The sequence below is a fragment of the Oryx dammah genome, unplaced genomic scaffold, assembly GCF_014754425.2.
Source record: "Oryx dammah isolate SB20612 unplaced genomic scaffold, SCBI_Odam_1.1 HiC_scaffold_25, whole genome shotgun sequence".
Classification (NCBI taxonomy): Eukaryota; Metazoa; Chordata; class Mammalia; order Artiodactyla; family Bovidae; genus Oryx; species Oryx dammah.
In genome coordinates this window covers 43,114,598-43,132,593 of record NW_024070209.1, presented here as the reverse complement: position 1 = coordinate 43,132,593, position 17,996 = coordinate 43,114,598, and the positions used below count along the sequence as shown (strand labels likewise).

General features: G+C 36.1%; 1 protein-coding gene across 7 annotated transcripts in view; it reads right to left on the bottom strand.

The window, feature by feature from the left end:
• Window positions 1-17,996, bottom strand: part of KIAA1841 (KIAA1841 ortholog) — a 58,127-nt gene that overhangs the window by 13,871 nt on the left and 26,260 nt on the right. For 5 of the 7 annotated variants that reach the window (XR_005718322.1, XM_040224173.1, XM_040224175.1 and 2 more), the window contains 6 exons: window positions 15,225-15,348; window positions 12,637-12,789; window positions 6,379-6,524; window positions 5,427-5,523; window positions 4,413-4,445; window positions 2,854-2,953 (listed from right to left, as the gene is read on the bottom strand). Coding sequence is in view for 6 of the 7 variants with exons in the window: in XM_040224173.1 (XP_040080107.1) it covers window positions 2,854-2,953; window positions 4,413-4,445; window positions 5,427-5,523; window positions 6,379-6,524; window positions 12,637-12,789; window positions 15,225-15,348 (653 nt within the window). In the remaining variant the exon portion in view is untranslated. The remainder of the gene's footprint in view (window positions 1-2,853; window positions 2,954-4,412; window positions 4,446-5,426; window positions 5,524-6,378; window positions 6,525-12,636; window positions 12,790-15,224; window positions 15,349-17,996) is intronic. The other 2 variants (XM_040224176.1, XM_040224177.1) reach the window with 1 other exon arrangement.

The following is a 17,996-nucleotide window of genomic DNA, read 5'->3' as shown; positions in this document are numbered from 1 at the left end:
CAATTAGCAAATGAATAGCAAAATGGCAAACCTAACACAACCATATCAATAAACACATTAAATATAAATACAATAAATGGTCCAGTCAAAACACAGATTGTCAAACTGGACAAGAAAGCAATTTCCAACAATATGCTATCTACAAGATACATACTTCAAATTAAAAGATTGTTGAAAATAAAAGGATAGGAGAAAGATATGTCATTCAAATGGTAAACAAAACAAATCTAGAGTGATTATGTTAAAATTAAACAAAACAGATAAGCAGTTCTACTATAAATAAAGAGGGCTCCATCATGATAAAATAGTCAGTACACTATAAATGTATATATGCCTAGTTACAAAGCTCAAACACATACTATGCCATGCCATGCCTGCTGCTCAGTCATGTCTTGACTCTGAGACGCCATGGACTGTAGTCCATCAGGCTCCTCTCTCTATGGAATTTTCCAGTCAAGAATACTGGAGTCAGTTGCCATTTCCTACTCCAGGGGATCGTCCCAAACCAGGGATTGAACCCATGTCTCTTGAGTCTCCTGCACTGGCAGGCAGATTCTTTACCACTGTACCACACCTGGGAAACTGTATCATGATAAAAGAGTCAACACACTATAATTGTATATGTGCCCAGTTACAAAGCTCTAACCCACACATAACACAAAAGCTGACAGACTTGAAAGGAAAAATACATAAATTAACACGATAGCTTGAGATTTCAATACTAATCTCTTACTAATTGATAGAACAAGTAGTCAGAAAATCAAACCGACTTCACTCTACATTTACAGACTACTCCACCAAAAAGTGAAAGTGAAAGTCGCTCAGTCGTGTCCGACTCTGCGACCTCATGGACTGCAGAGTCCATGGAATTTTCCAGGCCAGAGTACTGTAGTGGGTAGCCTTTCCCTTCTCCAGGAGAGCTTCCCAACCTAGGGATCGAACCCAGGTCACCCATATTGGCAAGCAGAGTCTTTACCAGCTGAGCCACAGGTGAAGCCTGGAGAAGGAAATGGCACCCCACTCCAGTACTCTTGCCTGGAAAATCCCATGGACTGAGAAGCCTGGTAGGCTACAGTCCATGGGGTCACAAAGAGTCGGACACGACTGAGCGAGCGACTTTCCCTTCCCTTCCACCAAAAAGAGCAGAATTCACATTGTTTTCATGCACATCTGGAACATGTATCAATAAAACTTAGAAGATGAAAGCACAGAGAGTACATTTTTCAATTACAATGGAATTATATGAGAAATCTACAACTGAAAAGTATTCAGAAAATCTGAAAATATTTGGAAATTAAACACATTACTGAGCAATACATGGGTCAAAGACAAAATCATGAGGGAAATATAAATGAAAACAAGATATACCAAAATCTGTGAGAAATACTTAAAAAGCAGTGTTTAGAGTGAGTCTTATAGTTTTAAATGCTTATACTAGAAAAGAAAGTAAAAAATCAATGATTTAAGTTTCCACATTAAGAAGCTAGAAAAAAGAGGAAATTAAGTCCAAAGTAAGTTCAAGGAAGGAAACAGTAAATATAAGACTGAAAATCAATGAAATATAAAATAGACAAACTACAGAGAAAGTCTATGAAATCAAAAGCTGGTTCCTGGCAAAGATCAATAAAACTAATAAACCTATAGCTAAACTGATCAAGAAAAAAGGAATATAAAACACAAATTAATAATACCAGGAATGAAAGAAGAACACCACCAGAGATCCTTCAGATAGTAGAGGATAAGAAAATACTATGAGCAACCTCATGCTAATAAATCTGACAATGACAATTTGGATAAAATGGACATATTCCTCGAAAGAAGTTGTCAAAACAGATTTAAGAAGAAATAGAAAACTTGAACAGCACTGTATTAACAAAAGACACTGAATTCATAGTTAAAAACCTTCCTATAAAGGAGACTCCAGGCCCAAATGACTTCACTGCTAAATTTTATCATACATTTTAGGGCCAAAGAATACAAATACTACACAGATTCTTTCAGAAAAGGGTAGTGAAAATTTTCCAACTTATTTTATGAGGTCAGTATTAACCTGATAACAAAATTTGGAGATGACATCATAAAAAAACTACAGGCAAATATCCCTCATGAGCACTAATAAAAAATCTTTAACAAAATACATACAAGCAAGTGAAATATAGTAATATATAAAGAGAAAAATGTCTATTGATGAAAGCCTAGATGCTGTGAAGTTTCATGTTACCATGCAAATTTTTATGTCTAACAGAAATGCAAATTATTTCTAATAGGAAAGATAACCCCAAAGATTATGGATTTACTGCCCTGTAGAACATTAATCAGTTTTGTATCTAATTTGCAATCTTTTAACATTTTTTTTTCAAATGCCTATAAATACCTGAGTCGTCAAATGCCTAACCCTAACCCTAACTTTTCTCTGCTAGTTCTCTCATTTTAACTCTAATGAGTTAAAAATTTTTGATACAAGTTAATTTTACAGTTGTATAAAATAATGTTTTTTAATTGTTAAAAAAAATCATACTTTGATGACTATTACTTAATGCTTCATTTGAGTATCATTTCAAATCATCTCAGGTATACTGATGTAGTCACATATTTTGAGAAACCCATTAAGTTATACCTGAAATGAAAACTCGGAGGATTATTTCTTAGTATACCACACTTTTTAAAAATAACTTTATGAGTATTCTGTGTTAGTGTCAGGGTTAGAGAATCTTGATGAAGTCTCTATTATTTTTTCCACATTGTAACCTACCATGTAGACTTATAAAGCCCCTTTTTGATCCCTTGCGCTAAATCCTTCAGGATATAGCCTCCTCATAAAACTGAGATGAGTTTCAACTTAGAAATCCATACTTTGTTTCTTGGATACTTCTTCTTCATCTCCAACTTCATCTTCAGTGACCTCGGACCCAGTGGTATATTCTTCTTCCTCTGAAAATAATGACTGTTGTTTCTAAAATAAAAAACAAAACATACCATATTAAAATTTTATCTTATCACATCACCAATGAATTCTTCCAAACACATTTATCTACTTATTCTGGATGAATGAGCCAAACAAAAACTGATAAAATGACCACTGCCTAGCATAACATTTGGGAAATGGATCTAAGAATTTCTACATTTAAGACAGGATAACATTATATTAAATATTTAGAAAATTTACTATTTTCATAGGTTCTAGCAGAGTGATGGGCACATTATAGGTACTTAGTATTTGCTGAACTGCAACCCTATTTCTCAACTGAAAATATTTTCCTTGATAATTAAAATTAAGTTAAAATACAATAATTGTCAATATTAATGTAGTCTCATGAACAAGCAATGGGGAAAGAAATGGCAACCCACCCCAGTATTCTTGCCTGGGAAATCCCACGGACAGAGGAGCCTGGTGGGCTACAGTCCATGAGGTTGAAAAAGAGTCAGACATGACTTAGCAACTAAACAACAAATAAGTACATGTGCACATTCTCTGGTGAATGTGGTCCTGGATTAAACATATCCACATCAGTTTCATGCATCCAACCACCCTCCTGTCTGTTATCACTGATACAAATTTCTATTCCATTCTTATGAATACTGGTGGCAGATGGCACAGTAATGGCAAACAGGCAAGAAAAAACCGTAAGTCAATCAATCAACCAAATAAATGGAATTTAACTGATTTGTTGTTTTGTTCAATATTCTAAATGTGACTTCCAAGTGACTTTTTTAAAAAGTCCTTTAAGAAAACTTATGGGTTATGCAGCCAGATAATGGAGTATATGTGTTTTACAGTCCATGGAATTATCCAGGCCAGAATACTGGAGCGGGTAGCCTTTCCCTTCTCCAGGGGATCTTCCCAACCCAGGGATCGAACCCAGGTCTCCTGCACTGCAGGCAGATTCTTTACCAGCTAAGCCACAAGGGAAGCCCACGAATACTGGAGTGGGTAGCCTATCCCTTCTCCAGCAGATCTTCCCAACCCAGGAATCAAACTGGGGTCTCCTGCATTGCAGGTGTATTCCTTACCAACTGAGCTATGAGGGAAGCCAATGATATTTTTAGTAAATGTGAAATTATAGATGCTGAAAAGGATGCTATACATTTAACTAACACCTATAAAAATAAGGGTTTTCTACAATAGCTCAGTTGGTAAACAATCTGCCTGCGATGCGGGAGACCTGGATTTGATCCGTGGGTTGGGAAGATCCCCTGGAGAAGGGAAAGGCTATCCACTCCAGTATTCTGGCCTAGAAAATTCCATGGACTATACAGTCCATGGAGTCACAAAGAGTCAGACATGACTGAGTGACTTTTACTTCACTCGCTTCACTATAAAATAAGATACTTATAAGATTCTATTAAACTAAACTTTGATGTAGGGAAAAAGATTTATGAAAGTGAAATATAGTTGCTCACTTCTCACTTACCAGCTGCAGAGTCCAGTTTTTCAGTGACAAGAACTATAAAAAAGCCAAATAAGAGATTAATACATATGCATCTACTTAAGATTGCAGCTCCTTATTTTCATGTGGATATCATAGAAGAGTTAGAGAAAGTTACAAGTATGGCTCCCTTCTAGGGTGAAATATCTCATCTAAAAATGATATAGTACAATTTTTTATATTCCCTGCCTAGAGAAAGATGTGTATGTCTATAAAAAAAAGAAAAAAAAAATCAACATTTCCTATTGTAATTTCTAAAGGACAAATAAATCACACACAGAGAAAATATAATGTTATTTTGTGAATTATTTCACTTTTTAATGTTTGTATTTTATAATAAATTAAGGAACCATATATATATATGGATATTCAAGAAATTTAACTTGCTATTTTATATACAATTTATAAATAAATGTCAATAATTAAACACTAATAGTGATCTGAAGCTTATAGCACATTTTACATGGAATATTTCACTTTCTTAGGTAAATGCTACTTCAACTAACACAAAGACAGGACGTTCACAGGCAAAGAGAGACTCCCTGGCTGTTAGTCACAGGAATCAAACACATCAAAGCTTTCCAATCACCTTAAAAACATCTCAGTTTTGAAACCTTGGAAAAACTAAATGCATTACTGAATACAATTTTAAAAAAGAGAATTTTTAAAAATTGTATTTAATTGTAAACCAAAAAAGTTTATAGGACTAAGAGGGGATAAAATATCCCATTCATATGATCTTTATTCTGCAAATCACTATTTGTCCATAATAAACCCTGAAGACTATATTTTCCCCCAAAATTTTATTATTAATTCTTTGAGGGCAAGAAAATATCAGCCTTATAGTCCTGTTAATTCAGCATAACACTTTGTTATGATAGTCAGTAAATGTCTATTAATGAAAATTGCAGTATTAATTTAAACTGATCATATTTCTGTCAAAGATTAAATATCATCAGTTGTTTTTATAAATAAGAATAAATGAAACAAGCTACTTACAGCATTAAGCTCCCCACTCTTGGGGCCCCATGGTGTATTTGGCTCCAGTAAAACATCACAGTCTAGACCCTTTTCATCACAGGGACCACCAGAATCACTTGCAAAGAAAAAGACATTTTAGGAAAAAGTGTCCAATTTCTTAAGCTCTTTCTTTTTTTTGTCTGCATCGTACCCAGGTCCCAGTAATGAAAACGCAGAGTCTTAACCACTGGACCATCAGGAAATGCCTCAATTTCTTAAGAATTTAAATGCAAACAATACTGCTTTAACTGCAAATGTTCTATAAACCATTCTTCAGAAATATAGTTCTTAAGTATAAGGTGTGCCATTCAACATTAACATTTCTTAATGCATCTCGTGATTCCCCCAGCAGAAGTCACCCCATATGGGGGGAGCACCACTTACACTCAAGCATCATACCTGCCAGGTGTTAAAATAGGCTACAATGTTGGATACAACTTTGAGAATAGCTTTTGTTAGAGGGTCCTTCTACCCTCAACCTGATAGCCCATTGCAACAGCAGAATGATGGAAGTGACTCTATTAATTACTGAATCCAAGAAGTTCAAATCTAGGCAAAGATAACTTGTTGCAACCATCAGTTTTTTTCTAGTTCAATCAGTCAAGCTAAGATGGTCTCAAGTAACTTAGGAACATTTTTTAAAACCCTCAAAAACTGGATTGTGGGCCTCACCCTTTCAGTCACCAGGAACTCCTATTATTAGTTTCTATTCCCCTTGGACTTCCAATATTTTGGTTTTTTTCCCCCCTTATCAAACAAACACATGCTTGCTCTTATTGTAAGCTAACACAATTTCAATTAGGTTTTCTGAAATAACATAAACTACTTAAGGACTACCATTACTGATTTGGGGAAGCACCGAGGGTAGAAGATTCTAGGATGGGAACCACTGATTGAATAAAGCTACAGAACAGGGTTTCCCTCACCTCACCTAATTGTATCTTTAGCAAAAGGCACAAGGATGACATCTTTGTGTTTGTGCAGGTCATCCAGTATTTTGGCAGTTGGGCAGGACAGCAAATCTTCACCTTCACCTTGATCACGAAGAGTAACCATATGGTCCTTTACTTTACAACCCTGTTATGTAAAAGACTAAATCTGAGAGGCTGGTTCATTATAGAAACATTCCTTTAAAGATGATGGTTTCTGTTCCTTTTTGCTCTGTCACACCATCCCATGAACGAGTTTACAACTTTTTCTTAAGAAAAAATATTACTCATACAGAAAAAAGCATGAAACATAAATGCATACCTTAATATCCATTTAACACAATCCACGCTAAAAAACAGAATACTGCCAATACTCCAGGATTCCCACAGGGCCATTCCCAACCAAAGTTAGTGAAAGTGAAAGTTAAGTGGCTCAGTCGTGTCCGACTCTTTGAGACACCATGGACTGTAGCCCAACAGGCTCCTCCCTCCATGGGATTCTCCAGGCAAGAACACTGGAGTGGGTTGCCATTTCCTTCTCCAGGGGATCTTCCCGACCCAGGGATGGAACCCAGGTCTCCCACATTAGAGGCAGACGCTTTAACCTCTGAGCCACCAACCAAAATCACCTCCTATTTCTCAAAGGATAACCTCTACCTCAACTTTTTTGGTACTTCCTTCCTTCCTTTTATCCTTTTACCACTTAAGGATATGTATCTAAACACTACAGTTTAGTTTTGTCTCATTTGTTTTAACGCTATGTTTTTGTGATTCAACCATGTTACTGCATGTAACTAATATATGCACAGTATTTCTCTATATGAATACTTATCATTTGCTTACCTATTCCATAGTTGGTGGGTGGCTTGTTTCCAGTTCAGAACTATCCTTAGTAGCAGTATTATGAACATTCTTTAACATGTTTCCTGATACATAAATGCTCATGTGTACCAAATTAAATGACTAACAGCAGTGTATGAAAGTGCTCATTACTCTATGCTCTTGGTAACACTTGGTAATTGTAGTTATTCTGGTGAGCATGTAGTGGTATTCGACTGTGGTTTTAATCTGCATTTCCCCAGTTAAAAATGAGGTTGAGATCCTTTCCATGTTTAGTGGACAACAAGGAACCTCCTTGTGTGAAGTTCCTATGGTCTTTTTCTATTAATTTGTACAAGTTTTAAAAAATCTTACTATGAGCCTTTTACGGCTACATGTTGCTAATATCTGGTCCCACCTGTGAGCCTGTCTCCTCAGTTTGTTATTTAATGTAGCTAATGAATTTAAAATTTCTTCCTTTATGGTATTATCTTTTAATAGCTTTATCAGCTTTGCCTCATATAGAGGCTTTTAAATATATTTATTTATTTATTTAAGGCTGTATTGGGTCTTCATGGCTGCAAGTGGGCTTTCTCTGGCCGCAGCAAGCAGGAGCTACTCTCTAGCTGCGGTGTGTGGGCTCCTCATTAAGGTGGCTTCTCTAGTGGCAGAACATGGACTCTGGGGCACAGGTTCAGTAGCTGTGGCACATGGGCTTAGCTGCCCGGTGGCATGTGGCATATTCCCAGACCAGGGATCAACCAGGAATTGAACCTGTGTCACCAGCTTTGGCAGGTGGATTCTCAACCACTGGACTATCAGGTAAGTTCCACATACAGACTTTTGGAGGACTAGTTTGGACCATTTTTTTCCCGTTTTGATGTCCCAATGTCCCAGTACCTCTTCCTGGGAAGTCTGTCCTGTGCCCACTGCTCTGTCACAGTCAAGTATCCAGGTAGCTTCAAGTACAGAATTCCTCAGTATCTCTGGAGAAACGGTTCTAGGAGCCCCATATATACAAAAATCCATGGATTCAACCAATTGCATATTATATATATAGTACAGTACATATTTATTTTTAAAAATCCAGGTATAAGTGGACCCACGTAGTTCAGTGTTGTCCAAAGTTCAAGTGTATTTCATTCTCTTGTATTGGTCCATCTGTTTAATCTTCATCAACGTCACCCTGTCATAATCACCAAGACTCACAATAAATTTTGATATTATGCAGAGAAAGTATTGGGTTGGCCAAAAAGTTCTTTCAGATCCCTAAGCTCTTATGGAAAAACCTGATAAGTCATTTTGGCCAACCGAGTACTTCTACCTTTGCATTCTTTGAGAGTCTCTTACCTATTCTTGGCCTTTTGTATTTCCATAAATATTTTAGAATCAGCTTAGCAACATTCCTGATTAAAAAAAAACCTGTTAGGATGTTTATTGAGATCACATGAATCATAGGTCAGATTGGGGAACATTTATTTATTTATTTTGGCTGTGCTGGGTTTTCATCGCAGTGTGTGGAATTTCTCTAGATGCCATAAGGGGGTTTCTCCACTTATGGAGCACAGGCTCTAGAGTGTGAGAGTTCTCTAGCTGAGACACACAGGCTCAGATGACCTGTGGCATAAGGGATCTTAGTTCCTTGACCAGGTTTCAAACCTCTGTCGCTTGCATTGAAAGGTGGATTCTTAACCACCAGATATCCAGCAAAGTACCACATCAGTGGATTTTGAGATAGCAAAATAGGAAAAGTTCCTTGATTTTGATTCCCATTGCAACTAACCTTTAAGAAAGACTACCCACAAATTCAATGTGGAAACAGATCTGAGAATCTAGCTGTTTTCTCTTAATTCAGACATTGAAGAGAGTTATAAAAAATGTCAAACAGTGTTATTTTCACTTATTTTTTTGCTTTGGTAAATATTATTATGCTAACATGTAATGAGCTTATTATTCTTTTTCAATGAATTAAAATTAACTTTTTCTGTTTTAATTTCCAATGGTAAATAGTGATAGATATAACCCATAGAAACAAAAGCTCTCTAGGAATCTCAGCTTTTAAGATTTTTTAGAGATCTTGAGTACAAAAGTTTGAGAACCAATCTTCTAAATGATGGGAAGAATAATTACTAAGTAATCTTTCTGGGGCACTGACGTGTATAGGAAATCACACTGGTGGTTTAATAAAGTCTTTCTGTACATTAGAATTGCAATAAATAGTAAATAAATCTATAATGATAGTATAAAAGTCTTCTGAGGAAGTTCATAATACATTTTTGTGATCAAATTAATAGAAAAAGTTTCTGATGGTTCTTAAAAGTACAGAATTGCTAAGTCAAAATTTTCAACCAGTCAGAGCCCAATATGCCAGACCATGGAGATATATGTGTGAAATAAAAATCAAAATATGTAGAAAGGAAAACAACACTGTTTGATCCAGCATGTTTATGAATACAGTAAAGGCAAAAAAAAAAAAAAAAAAGCAAAACTAGTCACTCTGTAATCTTGGACCTTAAATTAGTGGCTGGAAATATAACCTTTATAAAAGCAATCTTTATTCTAACCAAGAAAACTATCAAAATGTTTAATTAAATTGCTAATAATCCAGGCCTTGGGTCTTCACTGGAGTGAGTCATATTATAGCTTCCTGAGGAAATTATTCACCAGCTCCTTCCTCCCTTTGCCATTTCTCTCTGAGATCCTTTAATCTAGGATTGTTATTTAAGGGAAGATTGTGAGTACTTATTTTAATAATTGTGTACATAGTCCTTTATTTAGGGGGATTGTCTTAGAAAATGGTAAAAGCCACAGTTTTCTTTTCCTTAAATATAACTCACGGGAAATGACTGTTCAGTTCAGTTCAGTCACTCAGTCACGTCTGACTCTTTGTGACTCCATGGTCTGTAGCGTGCCAGGCATCCCTGTCCATCACCGACTCCCGGAGCTTGCTCAACTCATGTACATCAAGATGGTGATGCCCTCCAACCATCTTATCCTCTGTCATCCCCTTCTTCTCCTGCTTTGAATCTTTCCCAGCATCAGGGTCTTTTCCAATGAGTCAGTTCTTTGCATCAAGTGGCCAAAGTACTGGAGGTTGAGCAGCATCAGTCCTTTGAGTGAATATTCAGTCAGGACTGATTTCCTTCAGAATTGACTGGCTGGATTTCCTTGTAGTCCAAGGGACTCTCAGAGTCTTCTTCAACACAATTCAAAAGCATCAATTATTTGGCACTCAGCTTTCTTTACAGTCCAAATCTCACATCCACACATGTACTGGAAAAACCATACCCTTGACTAGACAGACCTTTCTCGGCAAAGTAACATCTTTGCTTTTTAATATGCTGTGTAGGTTGGTCATAGCTTTCCTTCCAAGGAGCACGTGTCTTTTAATTTCATGGCTGCAGTCACCATTGGCAGTGATTTTGGAGCCCCCCAAAATAAAGTCTGTCACTGTTTCCACTGTTAATCCATCTATTTGCCATGAAATGATGGGACTGGATGCCATGATCTTAGTTTTCTGAATGTTGAGTTTTAAGCCAGCTTTTTCACTCTCCTCTTTCACTTTCATCAATAGGCTCTTTAGTTCTTCTTCACTTTATGCCATAAGGTTGGTGTCATCTGCATATGTGAGGTCATTGATATTTCTCCCAGCAATCTTGATTCCAGCCTGGCATTTCCAATGATGTACTCTGCATATAAATTAAATAAGCAGGGTGACCATATACAGCCTTGGCGTACTCCTTTCTCAATTTGGAACTAGTCTGTTGTTCCAAGTCCGCTTTTAACTGTTGCTTCTTGACCTGCATACAGATTTCTCAGGAGGCAGGTCAGATGGTCTGGTATTCCCATCTCTTTCAGAGTTTTCCACAGTTTGTTGTGATCCATATAGTCAAAGGCTTTAGCATAATCAATAAAGTAGATGTTTTTCTGGAACTCTCTTGCTTTTTTGATGATCCAACGGGTATCGGCAATTTGATCTCTGGTTCCTCTGCCTTTTCTAAATCCAGCTTGAACATCTGGGAGTTCACGGTTCATGTACTGTTGAAGCCTGGCTTGGAAAATTTTGAGCATTACTTTGCTAGTGTGTGAGATGAGTGCAATTGTGTGGTAGTTTGAACAGTCTTTGGCATTGCCTTTCTTTGGGATTGGCATGAAAACTGACCTTTTCCAGTCCTGTGGCCACTGCTGAGTTTTCCAAATTTGCTGGCACATTGAGTGCAGCACTTTCACAGCATCATCCTTTAGGATTTGAAATAGCTCAGCTGGCTAGTGGCTTACCTCCACTAGCTTTGTTCATAGTGAAGCTTCCTAAGGCCCACTTGACTTCGCATTCCAGGACGTCTGGCTCTAGGTGAGTGACATGCCACCACCATGGTTATCTGGGTCATGAAGGTCTTTTTTGTATAGTTTTTCTGTGTATTCTTGTCACCTCTTCTTAATATCTTCTGCTTCTCTTAGTTTCCTACAGTCAGTCTCTCCCATCAGAAAGCTTCCACAAGCCTCTTATCTTTATCTGTCAGATGGCAGACAGAATGAAAACCACAATCACAGAAAAGTAATCAAACTGATCACATGGACCACAGCCTTGTTTAACTCAATGAAACTAGGAGCCATGCCATGTAGGGCCACCCAAGACAGGCGGGCCATGGTGCAGAGTTCTGACGAAACGTGGTCCACTGGAGTAGGGAATGGCCAATCACTTCAGGCTTCTTGCCTCGAGAACCCCATGAACAGTATGAAAAGGCAAAAAGCTATGACACTGAAAGATGTACTCCCCAGGTTGGCAGGTGCCCATCATGCTACTGGAGAAAAGTGGAAAAATAACTCCAGAAAGAATGAAGGGATGGAGCCAAAGCAAAAACAACACCCAGGTGTGTATGTGACTGGTGATGGAAGTAAAGTCCGAAGAACAATACTGCATAGGGAGATGACTGAGGTTTATGAAAATGATAGCGTAAGCCAGTATCACCTTCCCCCATCCCCATTTTATGCTCACTTATACCTGTTGGTTTCAATGATCACTCATTTACAAGAAGACTTACAAATTATTATCTCTAGCCTAACCCCTACAGTCTACACAGCAGTTAATATTATACAGAATGATCACCTAGGTACACTGTTAAGTGAAAAAGGCAAATTACAGAATAAGATGAACAGTCTGATTCTATTTCCAATGTGAAAAACAACATTTAATTTGTGCCTAAAATGTATAAAACAAGGTCTTAAGGGAAGTTGTGAACAGTGGTTATCTTTAAGAAGAAAAGTAGAATGAGGGAGTGGTATGAAATAAGATTTCTACTTTTTACTATTCTTCCCTATGTAGTTAAATCTTTTCTACATGAATGTATATTTACATTTTAAAAACAATAAAAGATGAAAATATTTAAATACAAAGTATTAATAAGTACTGTAATTACAAAATGGCAACCTTCAAAATCTACCTTTGTAAGCTGAGTGGGGTCAAATCGAAGAACTTTTTGGTTACAGCAGGGATAAATTCCAGTGCCAACAGTACTCAGCGAACTTCCTGCAGTAGGATAAATCACTGTCTCTGAGTGATACTGACAGTGTGAAAACTCTATGCACAGAAAAGTCTGAATAAAAGAAATATATAAAATCAAATATTATTCCCACAGTGAAATTATACATCTCAAAAATACTCAAGACCACATACTGTATGTTCCATCACATAAAATATACAGAAAAGGCACATCTCTAGAGCTAGAATGCAAATTTGTGGGTGCCTGGGATTAAAAGTGAGACTAAATTGGGGAGTGGCTGCAAATGGATGCAAGGGATCTTTTTGGGGTGATGGAAATCTACTAAAGTTGGATAGTGGTGATGGTTGCACAATTCCAAATTTATTAAAGATCAGTAAATTGTACACTTGAATGAATTTTATGGCATGTAATAATACCTCAACAAAGCTATTAAAAAGCAAAATCAAAAACATTTGAATTTCAGAGGAGTTAAATTGATCTTGATGTACATCTAATTTTATAATTGGCCAATCACAAAAAGTTTTCCAATGGAAAAAATTAAATAAAATCTTGCCTCCCTTATTCTTGGACATATTTTTTAAGGTAAATACTTAACACCACTCTATCTGTGACAACTATGGAGTAACTGAATCACTAGTGAAAAATTTACTGACGTTTAATTATAAGATTAATAGTTATGTCCAGATACATTTGTAAGTTGGTAAAATAAAGAAAATAAAATGAACAATTTTAAGCACTGATCCTGAACACAAAAGGTAGTCTGTAATTCAGAATTCTTAGCAGTTAGTTCCAATTATGATTTTCAAATAATAGCTTTCAATTAAATTTTTTTGAGTCTGGTAAAAGCTATAAGATGTATACTCATCCAAAGTATTTTGCATACAAACTATTTTATGAGTTTATAAACTCCCCATAATAAATATTAAATATTATAAATCAATATTCAATTTGCTCTGAAGAAGGGGAAAAAAAATCCTTCAAATTTTCTGCATTCTGACATGCTAAACAAATCAGGTTTTAGAAGCCTGATATCTTTGATTATAAGTGACACTCCATTGTGAGAGGACAACTACATACCTATTAAGTAGGAAAAAAAACCCCACCCAAACCAACCTGACAATATCAAGTGTTAGAAAAGATATGGGGCAACTAGAACTCCTATACATAGCTGGAAAGGATAAAAAGTGGTTCTGGGACTTTGGGAAACTGTTAGGCATGGTATAAATGTTAACTTACATTTACCATACAACCCAGCAATCCTACTTCTAGGCATATATTCAAGAGAAACCTATTCCTACGAAAGCCTGTATGGGAATGTTTAGATGCTTTCTTCATAACGGCCCCAAACTAGAAGCACCTGCAGCCCTTCACTGGTTCATGGATAAGCATACTGTAGCATATTCTTACGATGAGCTACTACCGAAGGCTAAAAAGGAACAAATGGGCAGATACAACAATGTGAATAAATTCCAAATCCATTTTGCTACATAAAATAAACTAGACCCAAAAAGCTAAATACTCTATGATTCTATTTATATGACATTCTGGAAAAGTCAAAATTACAGAGACAGTGAACAGATCAGTGGCCGTCAGAGGCTGAGATGGGACAAGGAACCGACTAAAAACAGCCACAAGGGAATTTTTAAGGATGACAGAAGTAGTCTATGCTTTGATTGTGGCGGTAGCTATACAACTGTATGAGTTTCTCAAACCTCACAAAAAGGATACATTTTACTGTATGTAAATTATACTTCAATAAATCAAGCTTTTAAAAACTGTGAGGACATAGGGAGTCACTGGGAAGAAACTTACACAGTTTGAAAAAAATGTCACTCTGATGGTTGTAATAAGCTGCTCTGTGTGCTGCCTTACTCTACTGAAAATGAGTACCCAAGTGAGGGGGAGGGGAGACCTATGGGATTCACAAAATATTTTACGTAGAACACTCTGAATTTATACATAAGACTAATTAGGAATGACTGTGACCAATAAAGATCTAATTATTTTATAAAAGATTTATTATAAATACCTTTAAATTGTAAGTTTTCTTGTGCTTTTAAGCCTTCATTTAGAAGAATTGGACAAAACATTCTTGGTAACACAATTATTTTATTAATAACAAGATGGGCACATCTCAGTAGCATCCTATCTGCAAAGGTGTTTCTGAATTTCTAAAGAAATTTATGGGCTAACAGAGAAACAGTTTGGCTGGAAATAAATGAAAGGCAACAAGAATTCTGTATCTTTTTTCCATTGAAAAAAATGAATTTGATCACTTAAAAACCTGTTGGCTTTATAAAAATTCATCAAGTCATTGATTGTTTTAGCAATGGAAATAAAAAAGAGGAAGAATCACAGTAAGAGAAATGAGGTCAGATGCAAGCAATGTTTAATAGCACCATTGTTTCTGCCACTACTTTATTAAAAAGATGTCAGATATTGTACAAACACATCCTAATTAATTAAATAGCATATGTCAAAAGAGCCTGCTCTCAGTGGTTACAACAGGATATTAAAAAAAACCTCACCTGATAACATCTTGAACAAGTTAGCCAGTTGACTGTTCCCCACAAGCGCCAATATACATCTCTCCAAGACTTTAATTCTTCAAAAAGACTATTCAAATACTCATGAACATCCCAAGTCTTATCTCTAGGGAAAAGAGCCTCAGTTGTTATATTATTTCACAAGTAAGCAATATAAACAACTTGTTTTAAACAAATATTTTAAAATTTGTGGCTTATTTTCAAGAACACTCCCCAAATGATGGCTATGGAAAGGACTACACTAAATGCTAGATAAAATTTCATTTGGGAATTTTATTCTGTGGACAAGAGAAAAAAGTGTCACAGACTGAATGCCAAATTATTTTACTACTCAAGATAAAGGGTTATAAATTAAATATAATTTAAGGACTTCCCCAGTGGTCCAGTGGTTAAAAATCTATCTGCCAATACAGGTAACACGGTTTGATCTATTGTCCAGGAACATCCCACATGCCACAGAGCAACTAAGCCCATGCACCATGATTACTGAGCCTGTGGTCTAAGGCCTGCGAGCTGCAGCTACTAAGCCTGTGTGCCACAATAACTGAAGCCTGCCTGTCCAAGAACCCACTCAACTGCGACTACTGAGCCCACGTGGTACAACTGCTGAAGCCCGTGTGCCTAGAGCCTGTGCTCTGCAACGAGAAGACACTGCAGTGAGAAGCTGACACACCACAGCAAAGAGTACCCCTGCTCTCCACAACCAGAAAAAGCCTGTGCAAGGCAACAAGGACCCAGCACAGCCCAAAGAAAAAACAGGCATGGAGTTTCTTTTAAAAATAAACACAGTTTAAGCAGGCTAACAGTTGGGACTTAAGCATATGTCACTAAATGGAACATATTTAATTGTACATATCATAAATTATTGGCAATTTTAAACACTCCATTAATGTATTAGTTCTGTACATTATTTTCAAAATTATTTTCTAGTAATGGAATAATAAAGTAATATACAATCAGGTCTCAGTAATATGCATTTTTTTCAATTATATAAATTTAAACAGACAAGACTTAAAACTCCACTTGCTATGGTTACATGTGACAAGTTCCTATGCTTCTCTAAGCCCCTAATCTTTTTGAATTTTTGTTATTTTTGTCTTTAGTTCAAGACACAACAAAATGCCATCATGTTATTACAAATTACATCTGTTTTAAGTTATTTAAAGACATTTAAAAAATGTCATCAACAGCTAACTTGCAGGAAAAAATACTTTGAATAAAACAACAAAACAGATGTCAAATTTAGTATCTCTTTTCATACAGTAATATTAAGTTATTGCTGTTAAAATGGAAGTAATTTTCAAAAGGTGAGTCAAGTCTCAAGATAAAAAAGTATAAAATCCCAAGTGCTTATATTCCCTTTATTATATGAAGAGAAAAATGAAACATTTTAATGTTGACTGTGCAATTAATACTAGAGTCAAATGTCATGTTTTTCTCTAGATTTCTGTCTTAATGTTTACAATATGAAATTAACATTTGTAGTTTTTTCTATAATAAAAGTACTGCACATTTTTAATATAGGAAGAAAAGCAAAAAGCAAATGAAAATCATCCATAATACTCTCATTCAAAGGTAACACCACAGTTTATATTTAATGAACATGTTTCTGGTTTAAAAAAAAAAAGAGTTTATTTATTTATTTGGCTGTGCTGGTCTTCCTTGCTGCATAGGCTTTTTCTCTAGTTGTGGTGAGCAGGGGGGTTATTCTCCAGCTGTGGTGCATGGGCTTCTCACTGTAGTGGGCCCTCTTCTTGCAGAGCACAGATTTTGGGCTTCAGTAGTTGTGGCCTGTGGGCTCAGAAGTTGTGGCTCACAAGTTTAGTTGTTCCACGGCAGGTGGGATCTTCCCAGACCTGGTATCGAATCTGTGTCTCCTGCATGGCAGGCAGATTCTTTACCACTGAGCCATCAGGGAAGACCCTTGAGTTTTGTTTTATAACCTGTTTTTTTTTTTTTTTTTTCTTGGCTACCCACTTCAGTATTCTTGCCTGGAGAATTCCATGCACAGAGGAGCCTGGTGGGCTACAGTCCATGAGGTTGCAAAGAGTTGGAAACGACTGAGCAACTAACACACACTACATATGCTTTTACTTTCTCAAAGACTGACCATTCAGAATCAATTAGATGTGCTAAATACAGATGTTTTATACAAATACAAAATATGTTTTGTGTTTTATACAAATACACAGACATATTTTAGTTCATTTAATATTTGAGTGCTTATTTTTTATTGACATATACCAATCAATGTCCTTACTAAGTGCTTTCATAAATCAACATTACCTCTCTGAATAAATCACTAGCAGTAGGATACTGTCAAGAGAACACACATATATATTTTAAAGTTTTTGTTTTCCTGAGACATTATTCCTATTTATAACCCTTTCCACCTACTCCCCAACTCAGGATGAGAACTAGTTTTGTACTTAAGGGGAATGGAAAAGAACTATGCATTAATATAATACTGAAGAAGTATGAAGACTAAATACAGAAAATCCAATTTTTAAAGACAATTTGCTTCACTCTAAAATTCATCTGAAAATAAATCTGGTTCTCTTGTCAAATTCAATATAACACTTAAAATCTATCAATGAAAAATCATTTTAATGGCACTGATCAGAACATCTTTCAAGATAAAATATACTTTTACAACAACTTTGTTTTGAAAGTACCATCTTTCTAAATCAAAGTTGGATCACATGAAGAAAAAAATGTTGTCCCATTTGTTTTAGAAGTAGTTTTGCTTTATAA